The 15,817-nt window shown below is 42.2% G+C and overlaps 1 protein-coding gene across 3 annotated transcripts in view; it reads right to left on the bottom strand.

The window, feature by feature from the left end:
- Positions 1-15,817, bottom strand: part of ZNF236 (zinc finger protein 236) — a 255,426-nt gene that overhangs the window by 66,643 nt on the left and 172,966 nt on the right. For all 3 annotated transcript variants that reach the window (XM_075314639.1, XM_075314636.1, XM_075314638.1), the window contains exons 21-22: positions 7,906-8,191; positions 4,586-4,689 (exon numbers count right to left, since the gene is read on the bottom strand). In XM_075314639.1, coding sequence (XP_075170754.1) covers positions 4,586-4,689; positions 7,906-8,191 — 390 coding nt within the window. The remainder of the gene's footprint in view (positions 1-4,585; positions 4,690-7,905; positions 8,192-15,817) is intronic.

Raw genomic sequence — 15,817 nt, 5'->3', positions numbered from 1 at the left:
TCTTCAATTACTGTTCCCCTTCTCTGACCCCAATTCCAATGCTTGTATAGAAATTCAGCAGTTTTCTTCAGGCTTTGCAAGAAAACCTCAAATGTGATATTACAAAAAACATTTTTGGCTTCTATTCATTAAAACCGCTGTTCGTTCTGTCCCCCAGTGACACCCAATTTGTCTTGCACAAAAAGCTCTTAGCTGGGTAATGAAATGAAAGTCAATATTGCTATTCATTAGCAAGCTTTTCTAGATTCTTTGTCTTTGCTCTAAACCCACAACTTTGTCTCCGCTTGTACTGACAGCATTGCACGGAATTAAATTAAAAGTCCCACACTATGAAGATCGTGTCTTCATTTCCTTGGTATCATTTATTTATAAATATATATTTATTACCACCAGTGGCCGATTCTTGTAAAGCTGCCATAAATCACGTGACTGCTCTATTTGGATCCAGTAGTGCTTCCGCTGCCCCATGAGTCTCTACATTATCCAATGCTGTCTTACTGCCTGGATTTTACTTCTATCCAACGAAGCATACACTAACTGGCTTCCACAGCACATTCTCAGAGAAAACGAGAACCCATCATTTTGCAGGAACACCTTTCCTGACCATGATGAAAAAAATTTACATCAAATGTCATGACTGGGTTAAATTATAAATGCATAATCTTGCTCACTGTCAAGTAGAGGGGTGCTCAGAGAAAAAAAAGAGACTATACTGAAAAGCGTAGCTCTGGCACACCCAAACGAGAAAGAAACAGATATGGTGGTCCAAAAATTATTTTTATTATTATTATAATTCTTCACTCATTTGCAAAATATCGAGTTGTAACCTTCATTCATTTCATGAACATTTTCGGCATTAAATAGCCTTTATCAAAAAATTAAGGCCTAAGTTTACTGTGTCACAGTGTGTGGGCACCTATAGAGGTCTGTATAATAACCGGTAAGGCTGGTAAAGCTGGGAATCGGCATATAAATAGAGGCAAAACACATTATGTGATACAAGAAATAGAAGCAGGGCCTTGCTCCAGCATGGTGCAGGCCCTGCTTGTATTTCTTGTATCACATAAGGTGTTTTGCCTCTATTTACATGCAGATTCCCAGCTTTACCGGTTATTATACAGACCTCTATAGGTGCCCACACACTGTGACCCAGTAAACTTAAACTTAATTTTTTGATAAAGGCTATTTAATGCCGAAAACGTTCATGAAATGAATGAAGGTTACAACTCGATATTTTGCAAATGAGTGAAGAATTATAATAAAAATAATTTTTGGACCACCATATCTGTTTCTTTCTTGTTTGGGTGTGACTGGGTTAAACACATTCTCTATGAACAGAAATAAATTACTAAGCAAATTATTATAAACTAAACTTCTAATTAACTAATCAGTTAATTTTGTCAATGGAGATTATCTCAATAAAATTAAATTGCCCAGCGACTTTTCATTGACAGAGAATTACAAGTCTTACAAGACTAAGTCAGGTGCCTGTGAGCATGTGCAGCAGGAAGTTCTGCCAAAATCATGTGTAGGATGATGTGCTCCCACCAGATATTCTGATCTAATACTGGAAATACGAGGAATTCTGAAGTAAGAGGAGGCTGTTTACACTGCTATCTACCCTGTCTATCTGATCTAATACTGTAGATACCAAGAGAGTCAAGGTAAAGAAGCTGCTCTTACTGCTGTCCACCATGTCTTACTGATTTAATGCTGGAAATATCATAGGTGCTGAGGTAAGCAGAGGCTGCTCACACTTTTGTCCACACTGGAGAGAGACTGGAAGAAGGTCTCTCACAATATGGTATACTCTGTCTTTCTGATCTAATACGGGAGATACCAATACTGCTGTTTATTTTGTCCTTTTAGAATGACAATACATGGAATAAGTGTCTCCAGGTCACAGCATTGGAGCTTCCTACTGCACATGCAATGGTTGTAATTCCTATGCTCACTCAACAAGGGTATTCAAGAAATTAATACCACTAAAGGGGGCTTTACACGCAACGACATCGCTAACGAGATGTCGTTGGGGTCACGGAATTCGTGACGCACATCCGGCATAGTTAGCGACATAGTTGCGTGTGAAATGCAGGAACGACCGTTAACGATCAAAATTACTCTCCTAATCGTTGACACGTCGTTCTAATCCCAAATATCGTTTCTACAGCAGGACGAAGGTTGTTCGTCGTTCCTGCAGCAGCATACATCGCTATGTGTGACACCGCAGGAATGAGGAACAACATTGTACCTGCGGCTGCCGGCAATGAGGAAGGAAGGAGGTGGGCGGGATATTCCGGCCGCTCATCTCCGCCCCTCCGCTTCTATTGGGCGGCTGCTTAGTGACGCCGCTGTGACGCCGAATGAACCTCCCCCATAGAAAGGAGGCGGTTCGACGGCCACAGCGACATCACTAGGCAGGTAAGTATGTGTGACAGGTCCTAGTGATGTTGTGCGCCACGGGCAGCGATTTGCCTGTGAAGCACAAACGACGGGGTAGGGTGCTTTCACCAGCGACATCGCTAACGATGTCGCTGTGTGTAAAGTGGCCTTAACTCTGTAGTAGAAGTGACATAACAGTATACTCATTTTATAGTTTGGGTGACTATGGACAAAAAAAATACCAAAAATGTATAATTTATTTATACTTTATAACTTTCTTTCAATAAAATCTCAACAACAACAAGCCTTAGATCACTGCTTTAGTCGAAATCAGGGCTGAGTTATGGATAGAAACAGCCACAATGCATCTCGTATGTCCTTGGCTACGGAGATGCCACCCTGCAAGGATGTGAACTGTCCTTGGCAGGAAAACAATTAAGAGAATAGGTAGATTGCAGTATCAAGACAGTTTATTAAACTTATGGTTATTCAGGATGTAACAGTCACATCTAAGCCTTTTTCAGTATTAAAATGCATGAGTGGATGGCACATTGATTTTCCCAACAATCTTTTTACATCTAGGCATGCAAGGATGACAATGACATCCTCTACATCTAGGATTTGTCGAGTTTAAGCCAAAACCAGGGGTGGGACAAATTAAAGGAAAAGTATAAAAGACACACGGGCACTATTTCTTCATATTTTGCTTATTTCTGGTAGTGGCATACAAATACGGAGGACAAAAACTCACCAAATACTCAACGTGTGAATATGGCCTCAATTTGTCTGTAATCCATTTTTTTTTTTACAGAAGCAGCCATTTGTAATTTCCAAGACCACTCACAGACTCATATGTTAAATAATTGCAATGTATCCATAAAAACGACATGCTATATGTATTGAATTAGATTTTTTTATGCGTACCCATAGATTACAATGAATACGTAACATCTAATTTACAGAAGATAATATTACATAAAAACAAAAAAGTGAGCCGGAGTATGAGATGGTATACATGGTACTTGTGAGACCATGTTCACACTGGCCATGAGACAAAGAGAAACCAAGGAAAAAATTGTGAAAAAATACCCTGTTGTAACTAAATAAAAGCATAGTGCATATAAACATAGGGTACTTAGTAAACACTGTTTTTGATCAAAAAAAGCATAAAGCTATCCCACCAACGCCAAGGTGTACCCAGGTGTACTTGTTGTTGGTGGGATAGCTTTATGCTTTTTTTGATCAAAAACAGTGTTTACTAAGTACCCTATGTTTATATGCACTATGCTTTTATTTAGTTACAACAGGGTATTTTTTCACAATTTTTTCCTTGGTTTCTCAGAAGATAATATTAGTAGATACTGGAGAGACAAAAAGGTGCAATATATGGTCTTATCCCAGTGGAAAGGGATAGAAAGTACAGAGAATTGATCACCTGGGGTAGTTGGGCAAGTCACAAACTACAATATAACGGTGTGATGGCTTCTGCCGACTCCGTGTAAACTCAAAATGGATAAAACAGGAGGAGAAGGGGTTAAATCCGCACTGCCATGTATAGTAAAGTAGTATCAAGGTAAATTAGTGATTTTGTCCTGAAGAAGGATCAAGACTCAAACGCGTAGAACAATAAAATCACGATACTGATCGTTCCTGGATGCTTCTTTACTATACATGGCAACGCGGTTTTAACCCTTCTCCTGTTTTATCCATTATGATCCAATATACAGAAGGAGCTTTTGCATGCTAACATTTTTTCCACATGAATATTAGGTTTTTAAAAAAGATCGGCTTGCCTGCAATGCCCCTTTGAATAACATTGGTCCAAGTACGACTTTTTTTTTTGTTCTTTTACAGGCAGTACTCTGACAGAAAATATGGTAGTGTGAATGGGCCTCAGCACCACAAACATTGCAGATTTCCCACTTAATCTTATTTATACTAGATCAAAACCTTATAAATCTAAAAAATATTTCACAATACGGCAACTCCTGCTAGAATCACCTTGTCAGAGAGAAATAGACTCTCAGAAACCTCGCTTCACGGTGGCAGAACCTGTTTTGTCACCTATTTTCCCTGCTCCTTCCAGAATCTCAGAGAAAACAAAGTGTCATAACGTGACAAAATAAAAGGCTTATTGTGGAAAGACGTCCTGCTGTGGATCATGTGCAGGACACGCAGAAAACCAACACATCTATTAACTAACCTGCATGAGTTTTCACATGGGAATCCAGTGTGGATTTTACTGTAAAACTCTTCCCACATTCATCACACTTAAAAGGTTTTTCTCCAGTGTGGATACGGATGTGTCTGAAAGGAAGAAAAAATGGATATATTGGTATGATTTGCATCACTTTATATATTATTTTCTATATTATACCTGTGCTGGGGGTCTTAAAGGAACCTGTCACTATGTGCATGCAGTCCGATCTGGGGACAGTTTAGTATGGAGAAGAGAAAACTGAAAAGAACTCAAAGACAGGAGTGCAAATAGGTCTTACCCGGGCGAGAAAACAGGGGTGAAACACTGTAAAGGCTCAACTTGTCAGGTCTTGAGAATTGCAAGGGTACACAAGACAAGGTTGCTGCAGCCCCACGTGGATCTAGACTGTTAAGCGGTAATAGAAACAGTTAGGCTATGTGCCCACGCTGCGGATTTACAGCGGATTTTGCCGCGGATTTGCCGAAAATCTGCAGCAGCGGCACTTCCCAGCCATTTCAATGGCATTTTGGAAATGCTGTGTCCATGCTGCGGATTTTTCCGCTGCGGATTTGCCGCGGATTTTGATGCGGAAAAATCTGCAGCATGTCAATTGTTTGTTGCGGATTTTGGTGCGGATTTGGGTATAGAATGGGAAAAAAAAAAAAAAAATCCGCCTCAAAATCCGCGGCAAATCCGCGGGTGCGGATTTGCCGCGAAAGTCGCGGATTTTCAGGCAGAAAAGTCCGCAGGTACATTCTACCGTGGACACATAGCCTTAATGCCACGCTGCCGTGAAGGAAAGGACAATCCAAAAGGTATCTCAATGGTTATTTATTGGACAATGCACTTTGGAGATTCCATGTCCATCAAGTCAAAATCAGGTGATTTTGACCAGATGAAGGAAATGGAATCTCCGAAATGCGTTGTCCAATAAATAACCATTGAGGTACCTTTTGGATTGTCCTTTCCTTCACGGCAGCGTGGCATTAACCCTTTCTATTACCGCTTACAGTCAAGTATGGAGAAGATGATGAGAATGATATAAACATTTGTTGGAAAACAGTTCAGTATAGCTTGCATTTTAGTTATTGAAATCTCTGGTATTCGTATCATATGAGTCCAGTGCGCGGTACTACTCAGTGATTGACAACTAACGCTGATAGAACAGTCACACAGGGTAAACTGTCAATAAATGAATAAGACCGCCCACTGGAGTCATATATATACAAACACCAGGGATTTCTATTGATAAAAATCATGGTACACTGAAACTTTTCCCACAAAAGTATACATTGATCTCATCAGCTCCTTTCTGATAAAATCTTGCCTGCAGATGAGATACCATATTCAACATGACAGGTTTCCTTTAAGCGGATTTGTCAAGGACAAATAGATCTGTATTGATGACCCCATATCACACAAGCCTCTGAAAATGACTGTTTGAGAGGAGAGCTATATAGTAGTTGCACCTGATGCCCATTCCAATTTTGGACGCAGCCTATTTTGGGTAAAAAAGTTTACTTTATTTTAAATTTGGACAACTCCTTGAACTTTTTATGGCAGTGTCAATGTTTTCAGATTATTTTTATTACAATAATCCAAACTTTTGTGATCAATGTCCTTTGCCGTAATCAAATATAGCTGAAAGTGCCCAACAAACAAACATAATGGGTTAAAAAGGTTCAGATAAAGCTCACTAAAAACTAAAGAGCTTGCAAGGACAGCGGCACTTTAGCTGGATCCAAAAACATTTAGCTCTATAAATATAACCATTAACCAAAATGTTTTCCTATTCATTCCAATTGTAAACTTTCTGATAGCCGCCTGCGTATGCCATTACCATAGCATTATTGGAAATGAGTGCACAGCTTAATACATTGAACACATTCTCGGAGCATTTGTGCATTTCCAACTATGAAATTTGAGATCCATTTTTATCGAGAACATCATCAACAGTAACAGGCAACATATTTATTTGCAGAGCGGCGGTGATCAGAACAGACTGAGACGCAATCAACATCGGCTGCTTGTAGAGCGGCTCTGAAAATGAGGTCAGATAAACAGCAGATAACACAGGCTGTATCCGAGTAATGCAAAATAAAAAAAAAGGACAGGAGAGAACATCAGCGCACTGTTAGTCCGTTTACACTGGTGTATTCAGTTACATATTAGGAAAATGGGACCTGTTAATGCCAGGTGATGGGCCCCGCGGACTATTATGGGGTCTGTCTACATTCCAATTTTAAAAGAGAACTAAAAGTACAGAATGTAGGGCTTAAAAAAATTGGACAAAAAAAGGAATAAAATGTCAAAAGTTGCTAAGTTGTTGCACTACCTCTCGTTGCATAAAAAGTTTGCAAATGTTTAAAGTGATTTAAGGCAAGCCAATATTCCCTGATCAATTGTGAGTGGTATTATTGAAAAGTGGAAGCGTTTAGTAACCACAGAAACCCAGCCGTGAAGTGGAGACCACATAAAGTGGCAGATCAGGGTGGCCGGGGTACTGGGGTGTATAGTGCTCCAATGCTCTGCTGACTCCATAATGTCAAGATCCAAATGTAAAACTCTAGAGTGAGGAGCCATACTTCTCTATCTGGGAGTTTGATTGACAAGTCTGTTTGGTCACTGTCAGCAGAATGTTACCATCTGTCAGCACACAGGGATAATGCAATGTGGTTGTGTTGCAGGAGTTGGTTTACGTCCCTTGGTTCCAGTGACGGGAAATTTTAAAATTTCAGCATAGCAAGACATTTTAGGCAATTGTATCCTTCCAGCTTTGTCGTAGACCCTTTATATATTCCAGACCCTAACCCAAAGCACAGAGCAAAATCCATAAAGGCAGTAGCTGCGTTTGGTATGGAAGAACTTGGCTACTCCGACCTGATCTCAACCCAATCTAGCACCGTTGGGATGACATAGAACTGAGGTATGGAGCCAAGTCCTTTCATCCAACATCAGTGCCTGACCTCACACGTGATCTTCTAAATGAATGGGAAAAAATTCCCTCAGACGCACTCCACAATCTTGTAGAAAATATTTCAATAGGATGGAAAGGTGTCATAGGAGCAAAGGAGGACCATGTCCTTATTAATATCTAATGACTTGGGGTGGGATATGAGAAAGGCTCCTATAGGTGTAAAGTGTAGGTGTCCCGATACTTTTCTCTGTAGAGTCTACCCCTGCTAGGACCCCAACTGGAATCAACACCAAGACTGAAAACTGTATAAACGTTTCCACCTTCAGACAATATATTTTGCCTTTTCATACAGAATAAAGTAACTGCACTGTTTAGGAGATTAAAGAATGGAAAGTAGATTTTCTACCTGATAAGGTCACTGGGCTTCTTAAAGCTTTTGGGGCAATATGTGCAGCAGTTAGCAAACTTAGGCTCGGTTTCCATTTCAGCCTGTTTATCTTTAATCTCACTTATACGATCTTTTTCTGCTGCAGATTGGACCAGCACCTTCTCAGAGATTGTGGCTCCTTCTCTTGGTCGAATCTTTGCCAACTCGGCAGTTTCCTCTTCAGTGAAGGTAATGACTCCTTGACGACATTTCCGTGATGCAGATCTTTCACCATTTTCATCCTCTTCTTCAAGGCATACATCTCCTATTCAAAGTAGTTTAACGCATATTAACAAATAGGCCCAGAGCTTAAGGAGACTCTGTCGGTAGGTTCAACCCTTCTAACATGTCTATATGGGCATGAAGGTCATAGAAAGGTAATAAAATGATACCTCGATATCTGCAAACTGATGACTTATTGTAGAGAAATCTAGATTTTTCTTAATATGTAAACGAGGTCTTAAGGTCTCTGGGTGGGGCAGAAATCTTTTTGATAGTCTGGCTTGTAGACCTTATTTCAATGCTTAGCGACATCGCTGAATGTAAATTGATCCTCTCGCTGCTTGTGTAATGTCATGATCCATTCATGATAGTTCGGGCATGCGCAGATAGCCACTGTCCTCACTGCTGCGGAGTGTTCTACACCTCCAAGCAGGGGGAAGCTGAAGCCAGTGTCCTTAGAAAAAATGCAAAACAAGAATGTCGCGGAGACATCATCACATGTTTCTACCCCACACTGATGAGGGGCAAATACCCCGAAACAGCTGTCTGTGGATGGATACCATGTTTTGGTATAGGCGGTTTCCTTGACTGGAGACTGCCCTTTCCGTGGTTGTTCCTTCCCGGTGAAAGACCTGGCTAGTTTCCTACCAGCGTTGAGAAACATGTGATGGTGTCTCCGCGGCATTCTTGTTTTGCATATTTTCCCAGGGGGCCTTGTTCTAGTGTCACTGCGTTGAGAAACACGTGACGGTGTCTCCGCGGTGTTGGATGTTGATCTCCCCGAGGTCAACCATCCTTGCCTATGTAGGTGTCCTTAGAAAACCAGAACACTGCGCAGAAGTAAAGAAAGCGGTGATCTGCGCATCACAGAGTTTTCATGAACAAGAACTAAACATCACACTTAAGGCCCTGTCACACACAGATAAATCTGTTGCAGATCTGTGGTTGCAGTGAAATTGTGGACAATCAGTGCCAGGTTTGTGGCTGTGTACAAATGGAACAATATGTCCATGATTTCACTGCAACCACAGATCTGCCAAAGATTTATCTCTGTGTGTGACGGGGCCTTTACAGCGAGGGGATCAATCGACATACAGAGATGTCACTAATTAGTGAAATAAACTTATAATGCAGACTGTCAGCAAGAACTCTGTCCCACCCAGAGATCTTAACACCTCATTTACATATTAGAAAAACATGTATTTCTCTACAATAAGTCACCAGATTGCAGATGACTTATCATGAGGTCATTATATTCAACTCTCTATGGCCTGTATGCCCACATAGACCGCTTGGGGAGTGTCAATCCTTATGACAGATTCCCTTTAAAAATACATATCAGTCATAACCTCTCAATAAGTGAAGCAGAGAATTCACAACATTAGTAAATGCTGCCAGACCACAGTTATTACTCATATGAGCCAGGAATATGACTTCTTGCGATATTTTGTCCTAACTACATAAGAACAAGTCTACAACAGGCTCCAGATGTCAGATTAAACACACATATTATAATATATATTATATATAAAAAAACAATATTTATTTATTTTAATTGAGCACTGGTTTAATCGGGAAATGTGCCATCAGAAAATATCTAACTGTATACAGCAGATATCTGAATGACAGCTCCATTATAGGTAAAAGGAAAGTTTTTATTTTAAGATTATTACAAAAGACGATAAAGACTAGAATATCTGTTGGTGTAAATGACTAACTCAGGCCACTTTTATAATCTATAGGATTGGTCTGATTAGTTAGAAATCTTTGTGTAAATAAAGCTGTAATGAAACTGGCTCTTTAAAAGAAAATCGGTCAGCAGGTTTTTGCTATGTAATCTGAGGACAACATCCTGTAGGGGTTAAAAAACTAAAATCAATCATGCCTCTCTTTTTCAGGCTGTGTACAGTTTACTTAAACTAAAGGCTTTACTACAATGTCACGCGCACACAGCAATCCGATACACCCACTTCTGTCACTGACACCTCACAGTCAATATACAATCTCTATAGAGAGTCTGGTGTGGGCGGGACAGCTCTCACCAGCTCTGCTACATGGCTAAATCTAAATATTCTGATTGTGTCAGAATGGCTGCAGCCAGTAATGTAAGTGATACATCGCTGGATTCAGATTCTCTTTGCATAGATTATGTTGCTTTCAGATGAGGTAGTAAAAACCTGCTGACAGATTCCCTATAAATCAAAGCGGTCACCATGTTTTTGTTACTCCATCTGAGAGCAGCACAATGTAGAGACAGAAACCCTGATTCCCAGTGTACCGCCCCGGGGCTCGGCCGGCTGCCGAGCCACTCGGATCCGTGCTCGTCCGTGGGTGGCTCGAGCTCTTCACGAACCCGGGGGTCAAGTCGCTCTGAAAGGGGGTTGGCGCTACACGCAGGGACTTCTGTGGGCAGGTCCACGGCCGGAGCCGCGGTTGTTTCTAGGTGATTTAAGTTCGTGACGCCACCCATGGGTTGTGGTGAATGGATGGACACCACCGCTGCCGTTGACTAGGCTCCCGGTGACGGTGTTGCGCAGCTTGGTGTTGACCCCCTCCGTGGGTAGGGGGATGATGGCCCCGGGGGCCCGAGGGAGGTGCTGAGGCGAGGAGATGGATGCGTGCTAGGGTGTTGGTGTGGTGCGGCGCGGTGCACGGCCCGAAGGCACTGTTGTACTCACTATGACAAACACGCTGGAGTCTCTGGTAAACCAAACAAGATGGTGAACGGTGCCCGCAGCCGGCTGCAGTTTTCCCCTTAACAGGTTGGTGGTTTCCGCCTTTCTCCTGTACCTCACTTATGTAGAAATCACGACTCCTACGCCTGAGCAACGGTAGTCCGCTCCACAGTTTGATGTGTGTCGGGAGAGCCCTCTTTGCCCGCAGACGCTGGCCCCTCGGGTCTCTATGCCTGGGCGGTGGCTTTACCCCTATGGTTGAGATGTTGTCTTCAGTCGGGTCTTATGTGGGAAAGGTCCTAAAGTCCAGTCCTCAATCAGTTGATTTGACTCAGCCCGGTTGTTTCTGGGCCTCGTACTGGGTCTGAGTACCCCTCCTGGTGCTCCGGTTTCCAATCGGTTCCCTGGTTCGGTACCGGCGGGCCACCGCCCGTCCCTGGTCCCACCGGCTGTAATCCCAGCTCCTGCAGGCGGCCACCATCATCTGCCTCCTTGCCAGAGGTGACTGGGCTCCAACCCAGACACCTGGTGTAGACTATGGCAGACCTAGGCACAGGTCTGCCCTTGAACTTCACTCCACTCCACTTCACAAGCCCTGAGGCGGGAAAAACAGTAGTCTAGTCTAGTCTTGACAGTGAACTCCTTGGTGGGTGGAGCCAACCGCCTGGCTCCGCCCCCTGGTGTGAACATCAAACCCGGAGGGTGGTGACAAGGGTTTTGTAGTTTGGTGCTGTCACCTTACTAAGGTGGGGGGGGGGGGCGTGTGTGTATGGGACTACCTGTGACAACCTGGCTAGTCCAGGGCATCACACCAGCGATGTCACTTACTGAGCTGTTTGCTTTCATTTTGATAAAATCAATGTTTTCTCTGCTGCAGATATAATATAACAGTTATGCAGAGCTCATGAATATGGTGGACTACCTGGCAGCACACCAAGTAATCCTCAAATTTTAATCTACTGCTGAATAATCAGTGATTTTATCAAAACTACATTAAGCAGCCCAGTAAGTGATACACTGCTGGAATCAGGATCTCTACCCCTACATTAAGCTACTCTCAGATTAGGTGGCAAAAACCTGGTAACAGATTCCCTGTAACTAAATTCAGAAATAATTACACTAAATACAGTCAAAAAGGTCAAGATACGACTACAACTACAGATGTTTTATTAATGTGTATTTTTCCAACTACTAATCTACTACCAATAATTTACAGAACTAGAAGGTTAATTTTGCTTGAAGAAGAGGTGTGTATGTTTATATAGATATAAGTACTAGCTGAGGTTATAAATTCTATACTTCAATTATTGAGAGGGGAACATAAGTAATAGAATATGCACACAAATGTGGGAAAAAATGCTCCAGTTAGAATGATTTGCAAAATAGAATTGTTAGTAGTTTATTCTTACCAATTAACAAAATACAAAGTGAGTGAACAAAAGAACAATCTAAATCAAATCAATATTTAGTGCGACTATCCTTTGCCTATAAAACAGCATCAGTTCTTCTAGGTACACTTGCACAAAGTAAGGGATTTTTTTAGGATTAAAATCAAGTGTATATGCAACTAGTTATACCAAACTGGTGATAACGATCATTACTTTCATATATAGGTGGAAACACTAAAACAGAAACAGCTATGTAGGAGGCTTAAAACTGGGTGACGAAAAACCAAACTCTGCAACGAAGGAGCACTTCTGAATAACAGTTTCATGTAACAGGTCATAACTAGTGATGGGTGGACCTGGACTGTAAAAGTCCGGATCCGAGTGTCTGACCCGGAATTCCGAATATTGAACCAGATCTAATAAATAGCTCAGGAAATATAAAAACAAAAAAGGAAATAAGAATGAAGCAAGCGCTTCATATTTACCAGGGCTCCGGTGCGGCTGTACACTGTTCCCGCGGCCGCCCATTAACTTACAGGGCCTGCTTATTAGCCTCATGCATATGCACTGCTTTCCCCACGCACCGCCGTATGTGATTGGTTACAGTCAGATGCGCCCCCAGCCTGTGTGACAGTGTCTGCCTGCAACCAATCACCAGCGCTGTCTGTAGATCTACATTGTACAGTAAATATAAATATAATGTGGCGCAGGGTCCCCCATATTATGATATCCAGCACAGATAATACATACGGCTACAGGCTGCAGCGCCTAGCCGTGTGCTTATCTTGGCTGTGCAGCAAAATAAGAAGAACCGCATGCTGCTATTTTTTATTTTTTTTTAAATGAATAATTTAAAAAAAAAAAACAGCATGTGGCACCACCAATTTTGATACCCAGCCATGATAAAGCCTGACAGCTGTAGGTTGGTATTCTCAGGCTGGGGAGACCCATGTTTATTGGGCCACCAGCCAGTCTAAAAATAGCAGCCTGCAGCCGCCCAGAATTGCCGCATTTATTAGATGCGATAATCCAAGCACTTTACCTGACTCTTCCGATTGCCATGGTGTGGTGGCAATTGGGGTAATAAGGGATTAATAACAGCCAACAAATGCCATTAAGCCCGAGATTGGTAATGGTGAAATGGGGAGGGTGTTATGATCTGGTAACCGTGGACGATCACAAAAATTAATTAGGAAAAAACAAAACCACAAGAGTAGTTGGAAACTGAGCTGACCGCAATCCCCCTATCAGATAACATTAGAAGTAGCAGTGGGATGTTCCTAACATACCTAAACATCTCATCACTGCCTGAGAAATTTGCTACATCTCAAAGATAGAAATGAGGAATCCTAATTTGCCTCCCCCCAAAGAAATAGCAAGTCCCCAACATGCAACAACGGTGATGTAAGAAATCACAATAGACAGATAGAAAATATAGATTAGCAAAGGTGAGGCCCGACTTACTAGATACAACAGGACAGATAACTGATTACGGCCAGCATAAAACCCTGAAAAACGTACCAAACTCCTGATAGGAAAAAAATACTGAGACTACACGGTCTCTCCCCCACTATATCAGGTACTCTTGTGCTAGACACTTTAGACAGAACTTCAGATATAATGGGAAGCAACGAAATCACAGAAAATATAATATTCAAGTGCAAATAACCTGGAACACAGAAAGCTCCCTTTCTTGCTGGAGGAACTGCCCTGCTCACAGAAGCAGAAAGACAGATTCTCACATACAAGAAACCAAACATAAAACCAAATGGAATAAGCAGAAACAACCTTAAGTGCAATTTAGCAATTAAGTACAGAAACTAGCAAACTTATCTGGAGTACATTCAGGCACAGAAGAAATGGGAGAAACTGAAGGGAAAACTCCCAGACATCATCAGAAGCAGGCAGGAAGCATTATCACCAGCGGCCGCCAGGCAGTAGATGCTCTCCTAAAGACACTAGGCTGATTTTCAATAGGATTTCCTGGATTCCCAATTAACTCCAACACCTGTCTGGGTCACAGATTCAGCCTCAGCTTCATTACAATTCATGGCCACAAGAGGGAGCTCCATAACAGCACCCACTTGGATGACATTCACAACAGGAGGGTGTATGAGACTCCCCACTACTAATCTGTAAGCAAAAGTAAATCAACACAAACACCGAAAAAATCTTTTATTTGAAATAAAATACAAAAAACACCCTCTTTCAACACTTTATTACCCTCAAAAACACCCCTGCAGGTCCGATGTAATCCACACAGGGTCCCACAACGATTCCTGCTCTGCTACATATCTAAAGTCACAGAGCACGATCATGGAACATGACCACCCACTGTGGACGTCCGGCAGAGACTGAGCTGCGCGATCATCGGTGATGCCACTCAGATTATTTGTGGTCACAGCTGGAGGCTCCAACGGTCCTCGACCTGTGGCCGCAGGTAACCTGACCTTAGGTGACCTCAGTTAAGTCAGTGACCTCACCTCAGATGAGACCTGCATCTCCTGTTGAAAAGAAAAAAAAAAAAAAAGTTTCGAAGCCATTTTGGTGCAGTTTTATGCCTGGAGGTGCAAATTTGGTGTTTCTGCACCAAATTTGCACAAAAAAAAACACTTAATTTTTTTTTGCATTTTTGAGCCGAGATGCAAATTTGGGGATTACATTTTTTTACACCATATTCATGCACCCAATCTACACTTCCTGGCAAACAAAATGCATCAAAACCTTATGCGGGATGATGCGGTAGTGAGGAGATATTTTGCTAGGAGGTGTAGAATAGGTGCATGAATATGATGTAAAAATTTGAGAACAATATCTGCATCTTTTGGTAAAACCAATGCAGTTTTATGTCAGGAGATGCAGGTCAGTTGACTGAGTTTAATGAGGTCACCTGAAGTCCTCCTAGGTCAGGTTTCATGTAGTCACCGGAGGAGGACCGTGGGAACCTCCAGCTGTGAACGCAACTAACTTGAGTGACGTCACTGCTGATCACTGCGGCTCATTCAATCTCTGCCTGGAACTCACAGCGGGCAGTCATGTTCCATAAACGCGCGCCGTCAGTTCAGATGTAGAAGAGCTGGAATTGTTGTGGGACCTCGTGTGGATTACGTCAGACGTGCTGGGGTGTTTGGGGGTTAATAAAGAGGAGAAAGAGGGTGATTGTATTTTATTTCAAATATAGGGGTTTACTTATCTTCACTTACAGATTAGTAATGGGCGAAGTTTCATAGACCCTCCCCATTACTAATCTAGGGCTTAGTAACAGCTGTGGGCTGTTATTAACCCCTTATTACCCCAACTGCCACAACATCAGGGCAATCGGGAAGAGCCTGGTAAAGTGATGGGACTGTCACATCTAATGAATGCCACAATTCTCGGCTGCTGCAGCCTGTTATTTTTGGGCAGGGGGGGGGCCACCTAATAAGCATGGGTCTCCCAGCCTGAGAATACCAGCCCCCAGCTGTCGGGCTAGATCTTGCTGGGTATCAAAATTGGGGGGACCGCACGTCGTTTATTTAAATTATTTAAGTAATTGAAAAAATAAATTTATACATCGCCAAGATAAGCGCACGGCAGGGGACTGCAGCCTGTAGCCGTATGCTTTAT

Source organism: Anomaloglossus baeobatrachus, chromosome 6, assembly GCF_048569485.1.
Source record: "Anomaloglossus baeobatrachus isolate aAnoBae1 chromosome 6, aAnoBae1.hap1, whole genome shotgun sequence".
Classification (NCBI taxonomy): Eukaryota; Metazoa; Chordata; class Amphibia; order Anura; family Aromobatidae; genus Anomaloglossus; species Anomaloglossus baeobatrachus.
This window is presented reverse-complemented; position numbering and strand designations above follow the sequence as displayed.